This window comes from Canis lupus, chromosome 22 (genome assembly GCF_003254725.2).
Source record: "Canis lupus dingo isolate Sandy chromosome 22, ASM325472v2, whole genome shotgun sequence".
In the NCBI taxonomy this organism is placed as follows: domain Eukaryota; kingdom Metazoa; phylum Chordata; class Mammalia; order Carnivora; family Canidae; genus Canis; species Canis lupus.
In genome coordinates, this window is record NC_064264.1 from 46,525,119 (window position 1) to 46,546,649 (window position 21,531).

The 21,531-nt window shown below is 38.3% G+C and overlaps 1 protein-coding gene across 2 annotated transcripts in view; it reads left to right on the plus strand.

The window, feature by feature from the left end:
• The window catches only part of DNAJC3 (DnaJ heat shock protein family (Hsp40) member C3), a 91,715-nt gene that overhangs the window by 63,218 nt on the left and 6,966 nt on the right, over positions 1-21,531 (plus strand). For both annotated transcript variants that reach the window (XM_025441326.3, XM_049099400.1), the window contains 2 exons: positions 7,020-7,125; positions 7,210-7,330. In XM_025441326.3, coding sequence (XP_025297111.1) covers positions 7,020-7,125; positions 7,210-7,330 — 227 coding nt within the window. The remainder of the gene's footprint in view (positions 1-7,019; positions 7,126-7,209; positions 7,331-21,531) is intronic.

Below are 21,531 nucleotides of genomic sequence, written 5' to 3' on the forward strand. Positions count from 1 at the left end.
TTTAAATGATACACTGGAACAGATGGATTTCACAGATATTTACAGAACTTTACATCCAAATGCAACTGAATACACATTCTTCTCAAGTTGCATGGAACTTTGTCCAGAATAGACCGCATACTGGGTCACAAATCAGGTCTCAACTGATACCAAAATATTGGGATTGTCCCCTGCATATTTTCAGACCATAATGCTTTGAAACTTGCTCAATCACAAGAAGAAATTTGGAAGAAACTCAAACACGTGGAGGTTAAAGAGCATCCTGATGAAAGGGTCAACCAGGAAATTAGAGAAGAACTGAAAAGATTCATGAAAACTAATGAAGATGAAGATAACAACTATTCAGAATCTTTGGGATACAGCAAAAGCAGTCCTTTTTTTTTTTTTTTTTTTTTTTCAAAAGCAGTCCTAAAAGGGAAATACATTGCAATACAAGCATCCCTCAAAAAATTGGAAAAAACTCAAAACATAAGCTAACCTCGCACCTAAAGGATCTAGAGAAAGAACAACAAATAAAACCTACACCCAAAAAACAAAACAAAACAAAACAAAAACAAAAACAAAAACAAAAAACAAACCTACACCCAGCAGAAGAAGAGAGTTAATAAAGATTCGAGCAGAACTCAATGAAATAGAGACCAGAACTGTAGAACAGATCAACAAAACCAGGAGTTGGTTCTTTGAAAGAATTAATAAGATAGATAAATCATTAGCCAGCCTTATTAAAAACAAAAAAAGACTCAAATTAATAAAATCACGAATGGAAAAGGAGAGATCACAACCAATACCAAGGAAATACAAACGATTTTAAAAACATAAGCAGCTGTATGCCAATAAATTAGGCAATCTGGAAAGAAGAAATGGACACATTTCTGAAAAACCACAAACTACCAAAACTGGAACAGGAAGAAGTAGAAAACCTGAACAGGCCAATAACCAGGGAGGAAATTGAAGCAGTCATCAAAAACCTCCCAAGACACAAAAGTCCAGGGCCAAATGGCTTCCCAGGGGAATTCTATCAAACGTTTAAAGAAGAAACAACCTATTCTACTAAAGCTGTTCTGAAAGATAGAAAGGGACGGAAGACTTCCAAACTCATTTTATGAGGCCAGCATCACCTTAATTCCAAAACCAAAGACCCCACCAAAAAGGAGAATTATAGACCAATATCCCTGATGAACAGGGATGCAATAATTCTCAACAAAATACTAGCCAAGAGGATCCAATAGTACGTTAGGAATATTATTCACCATGACCAAGTGAGATTTATACCTGGGATGCAAGGCTGGTTCAACACTCGTAAAGCAATCAACGCGATAGATCATATCAACAAAAGAAAAAACAAGAACCATATGATCCTCTCAATAGATGCAGAGAAAGCATTTGACAAAATACAGCATCCATTCCTGATCAAAACTCTTCAGAATGTAGGGATAGAGGGAACATTCCTCAGCATCTTAAAACCCATCTATGAAAAGCCCACAGCAAATATCATTCTTTCTCTCTCTCTCTCTCTTTTTTTTTTGCAAATATCATTCTCAATGGGGAAGCACTGGGAGCCTTTCCCCTAAGATCAGGAACAAGACAGGGATGTCCACTCTCACCACTGCTATTCAACATAGTACTGGAAGTCCTAGCCTCAGCAATCAGGCAACAAAAAGAAATAAAAGGATTTCAAATTCACAAAGAAGTCAAACTCTCCCTCTTTGCAGATAACATGATACTGTACATAGAAAACCCAAAAGACTCCACCTCAAGATTGCTAGAACTCATACAGCAATTCAGCAGTGTGGCAGGATACAAAATCAATGCTCAGAAATCAGTGATATTTCTATACGCATAATGAGACTGAAGAAATAGAAATTAAGGAGTCAATCCCACTTACAATTGCACCCAAAAGCATAAGATACCTAGGAATAAACTTACCCAAATAGGTAAAGGATCTATACCCTAAAAACTACAGAACACTTCTGAAAGAAATTGAGGAGGACACAAAGAGATGGAAAAATATTCCATGCTCATGGATTGGAAGAATTAATATTGTGAAAATGTCAATGCTATCCAGGGCAATTTACACATTTAATGCAATCCCTATAAAAACATCATGGACTTTCTTCAGAGAGTTTATGTGGAATCAGAAAAGACCCTGAATAGCCAGGGGAATACTGAAAAAGAAACTGCAGCCGGGGGCATCACAATGCCAGATTTCAAAGCTGTGGTCATCAAGACAGTGTGGTACTGGCACAAAAACAGACACATAGATCAGTGGAACAGAATAGAGAACCCAGGAATGGGCCCTCAACTCTATGGTCAACTAATATTTAACAAAGTAGGAAAGACTATCCACTGGAAAAAAGACAGTCTCTTCAATAAATGGTGCTGGAAAAATTGGACAGCCACCTGCAGAAGAATGAAACTAGACCATTCTCTTATTCCATACACAAAGAAAACTCAAAATGGATGAAACATCTAAATGGGAGACAAGAATCCATTAAAATCCTAGAGGAGAACACAGGCAACACCCTTCTTGAACTTGGCCACAGTATCTTCTTGCAAGATACATCTAGGAAGGTAAGGGAAACAAAAACAAAAATGAACTGTTGGGACTTAAGATAAAAAGCTTCTGCACAGGAAAAGAAACAGTCAATAAAACTAAAAGACAACCTACAGAATGGGAGAAGATATTTGCAAATGACACATCAGATAAAGGCTAGTATCTAATATCTATAAAGAACTTATTAAACTCAACAGCAAAGAAACAAACAGTCCGATCATGAAATGGGCAAAAGACATAAACCGAAATCTCACAGAGGAAGACATAGACATGGCCAACAAGCACATGAGAAAATGCTCTGCAATACTGGCCATCAGGGAAATACAAATCAAAACCACAATATGATACCACCTCACACCAGTGAGAATGGGGAAAAGTAACAAGACAGCAAACAAATGTTGGAGAGGATGTGGAGAAAGGGGAACCCTCCTGCACTGTTGGTGGGAATGTGAACTGGTGCAGCCACTCAGGAAAACCGTGTGGAGGTCCTTCAAAGAGTTAAAAAATAGAGCTACCCTACCACCTAGCAATTGCACTGCTGGGGATTTATTCCAAAGATACAGATGCAGTGAAACAGCAGGACACCTGCACCCCAGTGTTTATAGCAGCAATGTCCACAATAGCCAAACTGTGGAAGCAACCTTGGGTCCATCGAAAGATGAATGGACAAAGAAGATGTGGTCTATGTATACAATGGAAGATCACTCAGCCATTAGAAACAACAAATACCCACCATTTGCTTCAATGTGGATGGAATTGGAGGGTATTACGCTGAGTGAAGTAAGTCAGTCGGAGAAGGACAAACATTATATGGTCTCATTCATTTGGGGAATATAAAAAATAGTGAAAGGGAATAAAGGGGAAAGGAGAGAAAATAAGTGGGAAATATCAGAGAGGGTGATAGAACATGAGAGACTCCTAACTCTGGGAAACGAACAAGGGGTGGTGGAAAGGGAGGTTGGGGCAGGGGGGTGACTGAGTGACGGGCACAGAGGGGATCACTTGATGGGGTGAGCATGGGTTGTTATGCTATATGTTGACAAATCAGACAAATCGAACTCCAGTAAATAGAAGCTTCTAGATTACTGTGGGAGATAGACATATAAGTTGTAAAAGATAATGTGTCTAAGGTGTCTAAGACATGTACACGGAGTATATAGAAATCTTCTTGTGGTATAGGATTCTGGGTTAACCGTCCTTTTTGTTACAGCACCTGAAAAATACTGTACCATTTTCTTGTGCCCTCTGTGGTTTCTGAAGAGAAATCATTGTTAGTCTCATGGTTTTACCTCTAAAAATAAGGCATTTTCCTCTGACTGCTTTCAAGACTTTTTCCTTTGTCTCAAGTATTTACATGTTTCTGATCTATCTTGGTGTGGATTTCTTTGTTTTTATCCTATCTGGAGTTTACTAGCTTCTAGAATACATAGGTTTATGTCTTGTCACATTTGGGAAGTTCAGCTGTTATTTCTTTTTTTTTTTTTTTTTTAAAGATTTTTTTAAAATTTTTATTTATTTATGATAGTCACAGAGGGAGAGAGAGAGGCACAGAGACACAGGCAGAGGGAGAAGCAGGCTCCATGCACCAGGAGCCCGATGTGGGATTTGATCCCGGGTCTCCAGGATCGCGCCCTGGGCCAAAGGCAGGCGCCAAACCGCTGCGCCACCCAGGGATCCCTCAGCTGTTATTTCTTGGGGTACTTTTCCAACCTTCCTGTTCTAGGTTCTAGCTGATGGAAACATTAGCTCTCCTGGACAGCCCTTCAGGTGTCTGAAGCTCTGCTCGTTTTTCTTAGCTCATGTTCTTCTGATCAGATCTGGTCACCTCCATTCTGCTGCTGAAGCATAGTCAGTGAACTTGTTATTTGGATTTTTCTGTTTTTCAGTTCCATTTGGTTACTCTTTTGTAGCTGAGGCCGAGGCTGCCTGTTGCTCTCATTCACTGTGAGTGTCTGTATCACTGCTGCTGTTTGCACGGCTGCTTTTAGATCCTTGTCAGATAGTTATAATGTCTGTCCTTTTGGGGTTGGAACTGCCCTTTTCTCATTCGGTTTGAGATCTTACTGTTTCTTGGTATGATGCGTGGTTTTTAATTGACACCCGCATACTGTGATTTTGTAAGACTGTTTTTAAATTAAAACTTCTGTTTTGGCTGGCTTTTTCTGACATGGTTCCAGCAAAGTAGGGGTGGGCATCATTTCGTTGCTGTTGGGGAGGCAGAGGTGTCCCGCTTGACCTTCGTTGATACTTCAATTATGGGGCTTCTCACTACTGCTGGGAGCAGCTGAGGATTCGGGGCACTATTTCCAGCCATGGGTCAAAGTCCTGGTTCCCCACTTGGCCTACTGACAACACCTTGGTAGGGGTGTGGGCTCCTTGTCATAGCCTTACCAGAACAGAAGGAAGCTGAGGCTCTCCTCTGGAGCTGCTAGCCTTGGTAGGGGAGGGACCTTACTTTCTTTCCTGTGGGGTTTGGCTGGAGTAGAGCTGTTATTTTCAAAAAGCTTTCCATCTTGTTCGGCTGCCCTTCCCAGGTTCTTCGGCTTGAGAGACCTGGCTTTTGCTGGGTTTTTGGTATAACTGTCTGCACCCACTAGGCATTTCTGGGTTGCTGGCTTTTTCAGCTCCATGTCTGAGGTATATGAAGCCAAAAAAAAACCCCAGCCCCAGGAAGTTTACCATATTATGTTTCCCTCAGGTCCTAAGGTCCCTAGTTATGTTTTTGGTTTTTTTTTTTTTTAAGTTTTACCATTATTTTAATTAATGAAACAAAATCAATGTAAGTCAAGTTATGTGCATCGGTGTCTCTAACAAATGTAAGAGGTAAATATGAATTTTATATGACAAAATGTCTTCTCTATTATAACAAATTTCCAATAATCTGACAATTGTCTTTCACAAAATTATCCTCAAATTCTAAGCAAATTGGAAGTTAATTCTAAACATGCATTAGTATCTTCTTATCCAGTTTGGTGTGAAGAAACTGAAGAATTTAGGTCTGACCAAGATACTAATGGTGAACACGAGGATTCTTTCCTCCTTGTGTCTGAGCTCCCAGCCCCACAAGTATAGCTACCTGCCCAGCCACAGTGCCCAGTGTAGAATTAACAAGTATATTACATCTGTATTATCGACACGACTTTGATTTGTGTGCATAAAACATAAGCATATCAGCATTAAAAAGAACACAGCATTTGGGGTGAGTTCAGTCTAAATGTGCCGTCTTCAAATGGTCTACTTTCTTCTCTTTCTGAGTCTTTTCATATTTTTACAAATAGGTAATGCCTTGGGTATTTTAATTTAATTGTACGTAGTTGGAGGAACTGGGGAGAGTACACCTGTTCCACTTTTCCAAAAGCTAGCTTCTTTTTTTTTTTTTAAGTGAAGTGCAGTTATTTTCTAATTGAACTTTTTAGGTTTAGCTAATCATACTTTCAGATGTAGTTGTAAGGCTAAAAGCAACGTTTTGTATTCTCGATTCAGTGAGAGTATTGGACCCTCTTGAAAAACTGCAGAACAATATCCCAGCTATGATTTTAAAATTGATAGCTTCTGTTTTAAATGTTATATTTAAGTCTGTGTTTTAATTCATCAGCATTTAAATGTGAAGATTGTAGTACATTTTGGGAATAATGTGCTACAGTGGTGTAAAAATAGAAATTTTCGTTTGCCATTGCTGAGGAAATTAACTTAGTATATAACATGACTAATACTTTTCACTAGTTTTTAAAAAAATGCCGAAATAGCTTTTACTGTTCTTAGAAAACTGAGAATTTAAGCAGTTTCCTTCTGCAAGAAACTACATTGTACTTAGCTGTGAATATTGACATTTGTTATATAAAATAACATGTAGCTAATGGGCTCTGTTAGTTCATGAAGGTGTATAGTAACCAAGAAATAAAACCTGATCTTTGTTTTGCTGAAAATGCTCTGTGTAAGTCAGACTTTCACAAGGTGTTTTACAGTTTCAAAATCATGAGTATTTTTCTGTAAAGAAATTCATCATTTTGGGGGTGCCTAGGTGGCTCAGTCAATTAAGCATCTGCCTTCAGTTCAGGTCATGATCCCAGTATCCCAGGATACTGGGATCGAGCCCCATGTTGGGCTCCCTGCTCAGCAGGGAGTCTGCTTCTCCCTCTCCCTCTCCCCCTGCTCGTGTTCTCTCTTAAGTAAATAAATAAATAAAAATTTAAAAAGAAATTAATCATTTAGTTTGATTGGTACTCACAGGTATGCTTTGATTTGTACATACACATTTCCTTTGATTGTGTGTTTTATCTCCTAACTGTTGATTGCAGAGGTGCCTTTTTTGCCGCTGCAGATTAATAAAGTAAAAGCAGTGTTTGAAGCCACCTGCTCATTCAGTTGAATTGATTAAGCAACATATAGTGAAGAGTAGAGGGTCCTTTCTTTAGCTCTAGAAATAGAATTTCATTGTTACTCATCATGATATGCTCATTCATAGATACACAGATGCGACCAGCAAATATGAATCTGTCATGAAAACAGAGCCAACTGTTTCTGAATATACGATTCGTTCAAAAGAAAGGATTTGCCACTGTTTTTCTAAGGTAAGATTTGATTGGTTCCCAGAAATGTAAAAACTTAATATGTGGAATAACAACCATAAATCATTTTCTCACATTTATTTGTAGGATGAGAAGCCTGTTGAAGCTATTCGAATATGTTCTGAAGTTTTACAGATGGAACCTGACAATGTGAATGCTCTGAAAGATCGAGCAGAGGCCTATTTAATAGAGGAAATGTATGATGAAGGTAAATCTTTAAGGATTTTGATTTGCAGTACCTAAAAGTTGGTGTATATGAAATTAGTACATGTTTAACATCCTTTTGTTTAGAATAAGTTTACCAGAGTAGCTAAAAATGTTGATGACTGTAGGAAAATGGCAGAGAACTTGAAAATTATTCTCCCTTAGTGGAACTTGAAAGGTATATCATATGAGGATAGCATTCTGCTCTTGAAACCAGTTCAGTAGAATATAAAAATAAAAAAATTTAGCCTTTATTTGTTGTAGACAAGTTAGAATAGGTAAATAGCAAAATAGAAAATTTGAGTAATAGATTTCATATCATCTGGAGCTAATTGCTATTCATCTGGGATTTAGATCTTTCAGACTTTTTCTGTGCATATATATTAGTTTGTTTTATGCATGTGCATGTATAGATATATTCTGTGCATATACACAGTATACATATTATACCTGTAACATACATATATGTGTCATATATGCCTGAATATAAAATGGTCTTCTGGACCATTGAGCTATTGAGTGACTTCTGGATAGTTGCTTTGTTCAAGCTGAGGTAATAGAGTTTCCTGCTAGATGTTGTAAGGGTCTTAAATAAATAAGGGCAGAGTCCTATCTTTGGAACATAACTAAGGCATATACAATAATATATATGTTTAAAAAAGAATCCTTTCATATTTGTTGTTTGTGACTTTTTTCATTTGGCAGTATGCTATGAACATTTAGGAAAAACAGTTTTTAAAAGAAGAGAGCCTTATAGCCCTTATTGCAAAGTTTTCATTTCAAATCAGGTAAAGCATTTTAAATTGAAAATGGTAAGAGTATTTTTCTGGTAAAACTAGGCTTGTGGTGCTCTCCCCCCCCCCCCCTTAAGTGCTAAATATTTATATGATAAAATGTGAAGTGTGAAGCTATTAATATGTCTTAAATTTAATGTCATGTTAAAGTAATTATATTATGGTAAGTCGTAATCCTTGATAACATTTTAAATGCAATGAGACTGTATCTGCAGCAATGATAATTCAGATAGGTTTGTGGTACTTTTTTTTTTTTTTTTAAGAGAAAGAGTGTGCAGGTGGGGAGGGGTAGAGGGAGATGGAAAGAGAGAGGGAGAGAGATTGAATCTTAACAGGCTCCATGCTTAGCAGGGCTTGATTTCATGATCCTGAGATTGTGACTTGAGTTGAAATCAAGAGTAGGATGCTTAACTGACCGAGCTACCCAGGCACCCCTCTTTTTTTTTTTTTTTAAGGCACACTGATTATTCACTTTTTTTCCTGCTTTTTTCACAGTTTCAAAAGAATCTAGCTCCTAAGCAGTTTCCGATGAGTGATAACAACTATAGTTACTGCTATTTGTGGGACATTTTTTAGTATAGTCCTTGAGGTTTGATTGAGGCTTGAAATGTACGTAATCAAAATGATCTTCAAGAAGATCCTGTTAGCATCCTTGTTCTTTCACGTTTGAGCTACTGTGTCTACTCAGTGAGATTGGCTCTCAGATTTTGCATTGCCATTAGTTTTTGGAACTCTTCATCAAAGGTACTTTTGTCAATCCTCAACTCTAATTGTGAAATTAGAGAAGTTGCAGAATATAAAAAGCTTAGCTGTTAAAAGAAGGTTAAATCTTGTAGGCTGCTACAGATAATTTGAAGATGCTTTTGTGATTGAATAGTAAACTGATTTGTTTTTTTTAGAGAAACTTGACAGCTTCATTCTTGATGAAAAAGATGCTTAGTACTAATTTAACAGAATAGCTATGTCTTTGGAGTCTGTTTTTTCCTTTAAAAATTTCTTTTAAGTAGTTTATTCTTTGTCTTTGTTAGTATGTTTGGATTATACAGTAGGGAATCTTTCTGAATTATGGTTTTAGAGTAAAATGGTTGTTTGAGGGTGCCTGGATGGCTCAGTTGGTTAATAAGCATCTGCCTTTGGCTCAAGTCACGATCCCAGGGTCCTGGGATTGAGCCTTACATTGGGCTCCTTGCTCAGTCGGGAGCCTGCTTCTCCCTCGCCCTCTGCATGTACTCTCTCCCCCTGCTTGTGCTCTCTGTCAAACAAATGAATATTTTTTAAATAAATGGTTGTTTGAGTCACAAGTATGGCAATTAAGCAACCTTATGGAGAAATTGATAATGGAATTCCTAGGTCTCTCAATTTGGGGGGTGGATTGAGATGCCAAGGAGACCTGTATATCTGAAACTGAAGGGTATTACTTGACTTGTTTTGAATTGGAAGTTTAGTGAGCAATGTAGAGGAGTGATAATCTTACTTAACTAGGCTAAATCATATTTTGAAATCCCATGTTAAAATATGAGGGCTTTTTAATTCTGTTTACTGGTTTACCTTTAAGTAAGCAGTTTAAAACGAGGTAGGAATATAATGAATAAAGAAAAACAGTGTTTAGGTTAGTGAATAATGGAACATGGAGATTAATTTGGGGATTATGACAGAATCATCAGGAAAAATATTAGGGGATTCCACTCACTAGAAAGTAAGTAAAATAAGACTGTTGTTTGAGGATAATGCTGAAAACATGAAAAATGAAGGAGGCTCTTCAGATCTATATGAGTAATTCTTTTCATAGCTTTTGAGAGGAGCAAACTGACTTTGAAGCAATACTAAATAATCAATAAAGCTCCTTTGAATATAAGGATGATTCAGATGTCCTTATGACATAAGCAGTTTTATTGGCTAGAACTTAAGCTATATGATATATGAGGACCTGTGTCTCTTTTATTTAAGTGATCCATCTCTGCTCCTTGTGCCTGACACATAGCAGGCAGTCATATATTTGCTGAATGAATGAATGTAGTTTATTTATCAATAAGGTCCTAGTCGAAAGAGTATGGGGTTTAGAATTCATCCTGAATTTGAGTGTGACTGTACCATAAATTTTTTGAAATTGTTACTTGTAGGAAAATTTGTATAACATAAAACTGGTTATCTTAGCCATTTTTTTTAAGTTTTTATTTTAATCACTGGGTGCTCATTATGACAAGTGCACTCCTTAATCTCCCATCACCTATTTCACCCATCCCCTCACCTACTTCCTCTCTCATAACCATGAGTTTGTTCTCTATAGTTAAGAGTCTGAAGGGCGCCTGGCTGGCTCAGTCAGTAGAGCATGTGACTCTTAATCTTAGGGTTGTAAATTCGAGTCCCACCTTGGATGTAGAGATTACTTTAAAAAAGAGTATGTTCCTTGATTTGTCTACTTTTCCTTTTGCTCCTTTTGCTGTGTTTCTTAAATTCCACAATGAGTGAATTCATAGGTATTTTGTCTTTCTCTGACTTAATCCAGTTAGCATTATACTCTCTAGCTCCATTTATGTCATTGCAAATGGCAAGATTTCATTCTTTATTATGGCTGAATAACATGCTATTACAAATGTATATCACATCTTCATTCATTCATCTATATCCATGGACGCTTCGGCTGCTTCCATATCCTGGCTATTGTAAATAATGCTTCTATTCACATAAAACTTCATGTATTCCTTTGAATTAGTGTTTTCATGTTCTTTGGGTAGATACCAAAGTATTTGGTATTGTGATTGCTGGATGTAGGGTAGTTCTAGTTTTAACTTTTTGAGGAACCGCCATACTGTTTTCCAGAGTGGCTGTACCAGTTTACATTCCCACCAACAGTTTAAGAGAGTTCATTTTTCCCCCACATTTTTGTCAACACCTGTTGTTTCTTGTGTTATTGATTTTAGCCATTCTCACAGCTTTGAGTGATATCTTATTATAGTTTTGATACACATTTCTCTAATGATAAGTGATGAGCATTTTTTCAGGTGTCTGTTGACTATCTGGGTGTCTTTTTTGAAGAAAGGTCTTTTATGTCTTCTGCCCATTTTTAAATTGGATTGCTTTTTGGGTGTTGAGATTTACAAGAGTCACAAGTATGGCAATTAAACAACCTCCTGGAGAAATTGATAATGGGAATCCTAGGTCTCTCAATTTGAGGGGTGGATTGAGGTGCTCATACTTGTGACTCTGTTCTTTATATATTTTGGATACTAACCCTTTATCGGATATGTCATTTGCAGATATCTTCTTCCATTTGGTAGGTTGCCATTTAGTTTTGTTGATTATTTCCTTTGTTGTACAGAAGCTTTTTTTTTTTTGATGTAGTTACAATAGTGTATGTTGCCTTTGTTTACCTTGCCTCAGGAGACCTATCTAGAGAAAAGTTGCTATGGCCAGTGTTAGAGAGATTACTGCCTACGCTCTCTTCAAGGACTTTTATGGTTTTAGGTCTCACATTTAGGTCTTTTATTTTCTTTAAAGATTTTATTTATTTATTCATGAGAGATAGAGAGAGAGGCAGAGACATAGGCAGATGGAGAAGCAGGCTCCTCACACGGAGCCCGATGTGGGACTCGATCCAGCAACCTGGGATCAGACCCTTGGCCAAAGGCAGATGCTCAACCACTGAGCCACCCAGGTGTCCCTCACATTTAGGTCTTTAATCCACTTTGAATTTGTTTTTGTGTATGGTGTAATAACGTGGTCCAGTTTCATTCTTTCGCATGTGGCTGTCCAGGTTTTTCCAACACCATTTGATGAAGAGACTCTTTTTCCCAATTGGATCTTTTTTCCTGCTTTGTTGAAGATTAATTGACCATATGAATGTGGGTGTATTTCTGGATTTTGTATTCTGTTCCCTTGATCTGTGTGTCTGTTTTTGTGCCATCACCATCCTGGTTTGATGACTACAGCTTTGTAATATAAGGTGAAGTCTTGCATTTTGATGCCTCCAGCTTTGTTTTTCTTTTTCAAGACTGCTTTGGCCATTTTTGGTCTTCTGTGGTTCCATACAGATGTTAGGATAGTTTGTTCTAGCTCTGTGAAAGATGCTGTTGGCATTTTTGAGAGGGATTGCATTAAAGGTGTAGATTGCTTTGGGTAGTATAGATATCTTAACAATATTTCTTCTTCTAACCCGTGAGCATGGAATGTCTTTCCATTTCTTTGTGTTGTCTTCAATTTCTTTCATCAGTGTTTTATAGTTTTCAGAGTACAGGTCTTCTTCTTTGGTTAGGTTTATTCCTGGGTATCTTATTATTTTGGATGCAACTGTAAATAGGATAGCTTTCTTTTAAAAAATTTATTATTATTATTATTTTTTAGGATAGCTTCCTTAATTTTTCTTCCTGCTCTCTCATCACTGATGTATAGAAATGCAACAGATTTCTGTAGATTGATTTTTGTATCCTGTGACTTCACTGAATTTGTTCATCAGTTCTAGCAGTCTTTTGGTGGAATCTTGGGTTTTCTGTGTATAGTATGTCATCTGCAAATAGTGGAAGTTTTACTTCTTCCTTACCAATTTGCCTCTTATTTCTTTTTGTTGTCTGCTGTAGCTAGCACTCCAGTACTATGTTAATAGAAGTCGTGAGAGTGGACATCCTTGTCTTGTACCTCACCTTAGAGAAAGGCTCTCAGTTTTTCTCCATTGAGCATGTTTGCTGTGGGTCTTTCATATATGGTGTTTGTTATGTTGAAGTTTGTTCCCTCTAAACCTACTTAATTGAGGGTTTTTATCATGAATGAATGTTATACTTTGTCAAATGCTTTTTCTGCATCTTTTGAAATGACCAGATGGTTCTTATCCTTTCTCTTACTGATGGGATGTTGGTTGATTTGCAAATACTGAACCACATTTTTGCAGCCCAGTAATAAATCCCACTTGATGATGTTGAATGATTTTTTAAAATTTATTGTTGGATTCAGTTTGCTAGTATTTTATTGAGGATTTTTGAATTTATGTTCATCAGAGATATTGGCCTGTAATTGTGTTGTTGTTGTTGTTTTAATCTGGTTTTGGTGTCAGGGTAATGCTGGCCTCATAGAATGAATCTGAAAGTTTACTTTCCTTTTCTATTTTTTGGAACAGTTTGAGAATAGGTATTAACTCTTCTTTAAATGTTTGGTGGAATTCCCTAGTGAAGCCATCTGGTCCTGGAGTTTTTTGTAGGCAATACTTGATTCTTGATTCAGTTTCTTTCCTGGTAATCTATCTGTTCACTTTTTTTTTTGTTGTTGTTCACATTTTCCATTTCTTCTTCTGTTTCAATTTTGGTAGGTTTTATGTTTCTAGGAATTTATTTCTTTTAGGTTGTCCAATTTATCTTCACATAGTTTTCCATAATCTAATTGTTTATATTTCTGTTATGCTGGTTGTTACTTCTCCTCTCTCATTTGTGTTTTTTTTTTTTTTTTTTTTTTCCGCATTCTTTCTCTTTTTTTCTTGATAGTCTGGCTAGAGGTCTCTTAATTTTTTTTGTTTTTTTCCAAAGTATCAGCTTCTGGCTTCATTGATCTGTTCTATCATTTTTGTTTGTTTGTTTTAGTTTATGAATCATTTATTTCTGCTCTAATCTTTTTTAAATTTATTTATTTCATGAGAGACAGAGAGAGAGAGAGGCAGAGATACAGGCAGAGGGAGAAGCAAGCTCCATGCAAGGAGCCTGGTGTGGGACTCCATCCTGGGTCTCCAGGATCAGTTCCTGGGCTGAAGGCAGTGCTAACCCGCTGAGCCACCCGGGCTGCCCTCTGCTTTAATCTTTATTCCTTCTGCTGATTTGTTTGTTTGTTCTTTTTCTAGGTGCTTTGGTTATTATGTTAGGTTGAGATTTTTCTTGCATCTTGAGGGAGGCCTGTAAACTTCCCTTTTAGAACAGCTTTTGTTGTGTCCAAAGGTTTTGAACTGTGTGTTTTCATTTGTTTCCATGTAATTTAAAATTTCTTCTTTTATTGATTATTCATTGTATAGTAGCATGTTATTTCAGTAGCATGTGGTCTTCCCAGATTTTTTCTTGGAGTTGACATCTAGTTTCATAGTGTTGTGGTCAGAAAAGATGCATGGTATGACTTCAGTCTTTTTAAATTTGTTGAGGCTTGTTTTGTGGCCTACTATGTGATCTGTTGTGGAGGATATTCCATGTGCACTTGAAAAGATTGTGTATTCTTCTGTTTTAGGATGGAATGTTCTTAATATATCTGTTAAATTCATTCCAGTGTCATTCAAAGCCAGTGTTTCCCTGATGATTTTCGGTTTGGATGATCTGTACATTGATGTAAAGTGGGGTGTTAAAGTCCCATACTGTTATATTATTGATTTGTACCTTTATGTTCATTATTAGCTGTTGTATGCTCCTGTGTTGGGTGCATAACTGTTTACAATTGTTTATCTTCTTGTTAGATGGTCTCCTTTATTATTATATAGTATCTTTGTCTCTTATCACAGTCTTTGTTTTAAAGTTCAGTTTGTCAGATATAACTATTGCTACTCCAGCTTTCTTTTGATATCCATTTGCATGATAAATGTTTTCCCATCTCTTCACTTTCAATCTGTAGGTGTCTTTAGGTCTAAAATGAGTCTCTTGTAGGCAGCATATAGGTGAATCGTAATTTTTTATCCATTCTGCCACCCTAGGTCTTTTGATTAGAATGTTTAGTCCATTTCCATTCAGTGTAATTATTGATAGATATGTATTTATTGCCATCTTAATTACTTGCTTTGTGGTTGTTTCTGAAGTTTTTTCTGATCCTTTTTTGTCTTTCTTGGCTTGCTGGGGTTTTTTTTAGTGATATATTTGAATTTCTTTCTCTTTATTCTTTGTATATTTATTCGTGTTTTTTGATTTGTGGTTACCATTAGGTTTGTATAAAACTTCCACATATAGCAATTTATATTAAGTTGATGGTCATTTAAGTTTAACCTGTTCTTCCCCCCATGTTTTAGGTATATGGTGTCCTATTTTGTATCCTTTTATTTTGTGTGTTCCTTGACTGATTCCTTACATAAATATTCCTTTTTATTTCTTTTGTGTTTTTTGGTCTTTTGTGTTTCTTTTCCAGTCAGAGAGTCCCCTTTAATACTTCCTGCTGGGCTGGTTTAGTGGTCATGAACTCTAATTTTATTGTTTGGGATAGCCTATCTCTCCTTCTATTCTAAATGATAGCTTCGCTGGATAGAATATTCTTTGATATAGTTTTTTCCCATTTAGCACTTTGGATATCTTATACCACTCTTTTCTGGCTTGGAAAGTTGCTGCTGGAAAATCCACTGATGGCTTTATGAGCCTTCCTTTGTATGCATCTGTCTTCTTTTGTCTTGCTTTTAATCTTTTTTTTAAAAAATTTTTTATTTATTTATGATAGTCACACAGAGAGAGAGAGAGAGGGGCAGAGACATAGGCAGAGGGAGAAGCAGGCTCCAAGCACCGGGAGCCCGACATGGGATTCGATCCCGGGTCTCCAGGATCGTGCCCTGGGCCAAAGGCAGGCGCTAAACCACTGCGCCACCCAGGGATCCCTTTTGTCTTGCTTTTAATATTTTTTCTTTGTCACTGTATTTTTGCCATTTTATTTTTATTTTTTATTTTTCTTATTTAAGAGAGAGAGAGAGAGGCAGAGACACAGGCAGAGGGAGAAGCAGGCTCCATGCCGGGAGCCCAATGCAGGACTCGATCCCAGGACTCCAGGATCATGCCCTGGGTCAAAGGCAGGTGCTAAACTGCTGAGCCACCCAGGGATCCCCTGTTTTTGCCATTTTCATTACAGTATGTCTTGTTGTGGATCTGCTTTTGTTGGGGAGTCTCTGTGCCTCCTGGATCTGGATATGTATTTCCTTCCCCAGATTAGGGAAGTTTTCAGCTGTTATTTCTTTGAATAAATTCTCTGGCCCCTTTTCTCTCTCTTCTTCTGTGATTCCTATAATATGAATGTCATATTTGATGGAGTCACTGAGTTTCCTAAGTCTATTCTTGTTCTGCATAATTCTTTTTTCTTCCTTTGGTTCAGCTTGATCACTTTCCATTACTTTTCTATAGGTCATTAATTTATTCCTCTTTTTTCCATCCTACTCTTCTTTCTATCAGATGTGTTTCTCATTTTGTTCGTTGAGCCCTTTATCTCTATGTTATTCCTTATCTCCATGTTAATCATCTCACTGATATTCTCTACTCTTTTCTCAAGTCCAGTGAGTATCCTTATGATCATTCATTGCTTCAAATTCTCCATCAGGCATGTTACTTAGATCTGTTTCACTTAGATTTGTAGCCATGGCCTCATCTTGTTTATTCATTTGGGACATAATTCTTCTGTTTTTTCATTTGTCCAAGTTTTGGTGCCTGTTTCTATGTGTGAGGAAAGTCAGCTTCCTCTCCTGTTCTTAAGGGCAGTGGCTTTATGAAGAAGAGCTCCTGTAGTGTCCTGCTGTGTGATGTGCCCCATTCCCCAAGGCCCTTCTCTTCCAGGAGTGTCTTTAGTGTGTACTTGTCTGTTGTGTCCTGGCCACTTTATCCTTCAGGCTTTTTGTCTGCAAAGGCTCTCTTTGTCTGTTGTGGACAGTGTTTGGTACCGACCTAAGTTTTAACTAGGTGTGCTCTAGTCTGCTTGTGAAATATCACCTGTTGCCACTGCCACTGGAACCAAGGCCTTGCAAAACCCAGATGGGAAGATGCAGTGTTGGCAGGGGTTTGTGCTGGTCTGGGGAAGGGTGCCTGCCCCACTGGGTTGAAGGATGGTTCTTCTAGGGCACAGCGTTGGGGGGACTTGGTGTAAGCAAGTTAGGTAGCAAGTGTTGGTCTTGCACTGGTTCCTGCAGGTCTGTGCTTATGCTGGGACCACACAGGGAAATGGTGGTGGCCACCATTTCCTTTGATCCTGAGGGCAGGGGGCAGGGGTGTCTCCGTGAATGCTGCCTCTCTGGGACACACTCTGAAATGAGCAAGTAACCTGCCCACTGTGTGCCCTAGGTATTCTTCAGATCGCGGTTTCCATGCTGTGTCTCCACGGGCTGTTTGCTTTGCCTTTTCTCCCAGAGCCAAACAAGCTGACTCCTAAAATTCCAGGCTTTAAGCCCCACTGGTTGTAAGAACCACAATATTTGGGCCCTCTCACTTTCCTAGCCACTTGTTATATAAAGCTGTTCTTTTCTCTCTAGTCTTTTTAAACTCTATTTCCATTTCCTTTTGTTAGGTCCTTATTTTTTTCCCATATACTGTTGCTTCCTGGGCTCCATCTCATTTCATCTGTCCTTTTATGATAGTTTTTATCTTTTTTTTTTGAGTATTGACTACTCATATTTTTATCTCTTCTTTATCTCTGGTGAGTTCTTACCCTGCTTTGGGAGTACCCTTAAAAGAGATGATTGGGTTAAGTTTTGAAAAAGTTATACTGTAATGTCTGCTCAGATTTTTCATGTATTTGGCTTATGTTCTAATGTATGTTCATCAGGTAAGTTTTTGGCACTCTTTTCCTGTTTCAATTTAAAAATTGTCTTGTGGGTAGCCTGGGTGGCTCAGCGGTTTAGTGCTGCCTTCAGCTCAGGGTATGACTCTGGACACCTGTGATTGAATCCCATGTCGGGCTTCCTGCATAGAGCCTGCTTCTCCCTCTACCTGTCTCTGCTTCTCTCTCTCTGTCTCTCATGAATAAATAAATAAAATCTTAAAAAAAAATTGTCTTGAGTTGAGGCTGCATACCATTTTAAAAAAATGATCATAAAATGACTTACGTGGCCCTAGCTATTTGTGGGAAAGTGCTCTGTGTGTGTGTGTAAGGGAATGCTGGTGTGTAAGGGAGTACAGCACTGTGTGTGTGTGTGTGTGTGTGTGTGTGTGTGTGTGTAGGGGAGTGCTGGGGACAGGCAGCCTTCTCTATTTAACAGTTGCAATACTCTGCCTGTTTCCACAGACATTCTGCCTCCTGCTAAAAGGGCCTTTCCAAATGGCCATGCCCTCTCTGCTTCTCTGCCCTCTTCCTTTCCTACACCAACGGGGTGTATCTTTTGCGCTTGAGTCCCTCACATTCAGAGAGCATATAGTTGCTGGGGGTTCCTGGGGTGTACTGCCCAGGGCAATTTGCTGTCTCGTTGTATTCTGTTTTTTCCCATCTGTCTTTCCCCTAGTAAGGCCTCTGCTTTATCTCCACTGTGTCTGGTTCTGGATTTCATGGTTCTTGTACTATGCAAAGGACATATACGGTCACTTAGGGTGAGTCCATCTACACAGAAAGTATGTTTTGCTGGCATTTTCTGTGATTTTTTTTCTTTCTTTCTTTTTTTTTTTTCTTGCCATTGGGCTTTCTCACTGTTTGCTTCCCCCACTCATCTCGGATTCATGGCTGCCATTAGCTAATTTTAGCAGGCCTTGTGCAGTTTGTTTTGCATAATATGCTGGACGAGAAGATTGGTGTTCCATGGGCATGTTTATATTGGGGTCTGATGTACTTTTTAAAAGGCTCTCCAAGTCCCTGTACTGAGAATAGACTTTTAGGAGAATAAGGATGAAAGCTGGGAACAGCTGTTATAAAGCTGTTAACAACTGTTCAGGTATATTAATGAATGACTGCAGCACAGTGGTAATTGGGGAAATGGTGAGAAGCAGTGGAATTCTGGATATATTTTCAGGGGAAGCTGATCTGGGGTTTGCTGCTGGACTGGTGGAGTGAAAGAGGGCAGTCATTTGCAGCTGTGCAGGTCTGTCTTTGAGATGCTGCTTCTGCACCGGGGAGCTTCGGGCAGGCTTTAAGTGGGTAGGACTGATTCACAGGAGGACTTTCCCTGTGGCACTTGCCATCTTGCCCAGTTGCCAAAATGAGCAGTGCCATACTCACTTTACTGATCGGCTGGAATCCTTTGGTGTATTTAAATTCTGGATGGAACGGTTTTTCCTTGGTTTGTTCCAGGTCTGCCATAGAAATCTTGAGTGCCTGGGGGCATGGTTCTGCATCTCTTCTTGGTCCCTGTGCAGCCACACGAGGAGCCACTCCATATTCATATCTCCTATTCAGTTTAGAGGCTGGTCTTGGGCCCCACTGGGCTAAATGCTGTAGCTGCTTCACACACGAGGGGAAAGCCTGGGAGACGTTCTTTAGTCATCTCACAAATGGTTACCTTAAAGCTGCTCCTGCTTTCTAAGTGCTCAACTGAGGATCCTTGGCCATAATGAATGGCTCCCAAATTTGCTAGGATTGTGGTTCTCTATGCTTAGGTTTGTTATTAATATGATCCCATTTATTTCCTCTCTTTCATAAAAGAAAATAAAACTTTCATAAATTTCTGGTCTGCTGTTTTTAGTGCTGCCATGCTTCTATTATGTTTTTGTTTGTTATTTCAGTGGGGGCGTGGGATGTAAGGGAGGCACACTCCTGTGCTGTCTGCCATCTTGGTCTAGTTGTTTGCATTGTTCCTTAATAATTGAGTGTGTGTGGGGGGGTATATGGAAGAAAAAGGACATGGGAAGATTTTTTTTAGGTTCAGAGGATAGAAAATGAATTGGCTAATTTGTAGTAGTTGTTTTTTCAGGTCCTTAATATTTCTGGCTTATTCTACTTTTCATGGTTGCTTAATATAGGATAAGCCTAATTGGGTATTATTTACTTTTTCTCTGAAGATTCCTCCTTGGAGGATAGAATCTAAGAAAATATAATTTAAAATCTAGTTTATGTCTATGGGAAGTTTAAGCATCACTCATATTAATTTTCTAATTACCTACCTGTAATGATGTGAATGCAGGAAACCGCCTATAATTTTCTTTTTTTTCTGGATAGGGAAAAACGTGTCTACCTTAAGTTTTAATAAAAGGGTAGGATATAAACCTGTTTTAACTGTAGAGTTTGCATGAATAGTAAAATTTCATGTATTGAAACATTTTCTTCTTGTATTAAATTCCTTCAGAGTACATTTCCTTACTAGGTTATGGTATCAAGTGTTATTGGAATTGATTTTATTTTATGGGTATTAATTTTAAAGTTAAAACTCACTACTCTCTATGATAGTTTTGTGTACTAAATTGGAAAGGTATTTTATGTTGTCACTATGGGTTGGGTGACTGTAGTAATGTTTCATATTAGTATTTAATGTTAATGCATTGAGGCAGGAATTAGGATAAAAGCTTAAAATGTACCCTCCAAGGACCAGAGGTGGTGTTGATTCATTTTTTCCTGTAGTGCAGGTTACTTTCAGTAATTCTCCCATCTGCAAGGGATACCTTCCAAGACCTCCAGTGGATGGAGGTTACAGATCATATCCAACCCTGTCTACACTGTTTTTTCCTACACATAATACCAATGATACCTAGGTACCATAATACATAATTCATACTTAGGCATGGTAAGAGATTAATAATATTAGAACAATTACAATAATATACTATAGTAAAAGTTACGTGAAGGCGGTGTCTCTCAAAATATCTTATTGTCCTGTACTTATTCTTGTGATGATGGGAGATAAAACAGCTGATGCCTCCATGATGAGATAAAGTGAGGGCAATGGCTTAGGCATTGTGACATGGCATTAGGCTGCTAGTGACCTTCCAGCAGTATGTCAGAAGGATCATTTGTCTCTTAAATGCCTTCCAAGATTAGCTGTGCCAGGACAAATCCTCAGGCATGCTATCCAGAGAGGTTTTTTCCCCACGGTGAAATGCACTTCCATAAAAACTAGAATTTGAATCCAACAGTCCCTTATTTGAGATGTCTGCTTCTCAAGACCACTCCCAGATTTGGTGATGCAGTAGGAGGAGGATACACAGGATTCAGCATACAGTTGTACTCAGGCTCAGATTTATTCTACTGAAAGGATACAAAGTAACATCAGCAAAGGGTAAAGGACAGGTGGCACGAAATCCAGAGAATTGCAGGTAGAAGACTTTAAGAGTCTTTCTCTTTGAAATCACAAGACAAGCTATAATTCCTCAAGATGTGCATGGTGCTGTCTGCCAGGGAAGCTTGCTAGAGTGCCGGTGCCCTGGACATTTATGAGGGGTTGGTCAGCCAGGCACCTTCTGCCCTGACTGCACCCAAATTCAAGTTTCCCAGAAGGAAAGACCATGTTTAACATAAACTACAGTGTACAAACATTGAGGCACGGTGAGCCATTCTTACCAGGAAACGGCAGGAACACTCCTTCAGAGATGCCAGCCAGGACCAACCTTGCCAGCAGGCCTTTCTCAGGATAAGTCTCCGGTTTGCTGTGTTGTGACTCAGATATTCTGATGCCTTGTGTTCTAGATATTAAAGCATTCTAAGCTGAGGCATGCTAAAGTATTAAATCTGAGAAAGATTTAATGTGGATTGTTATCAGACTCCCTGTACTAGGACAGTGTCATCTGCTCTGGGTGACAGCTTAAAAAGTAACAGTTCCTGCTGAAGCCCTTGGGTGACTTAGATGTTCTGATTGCTGATGGTT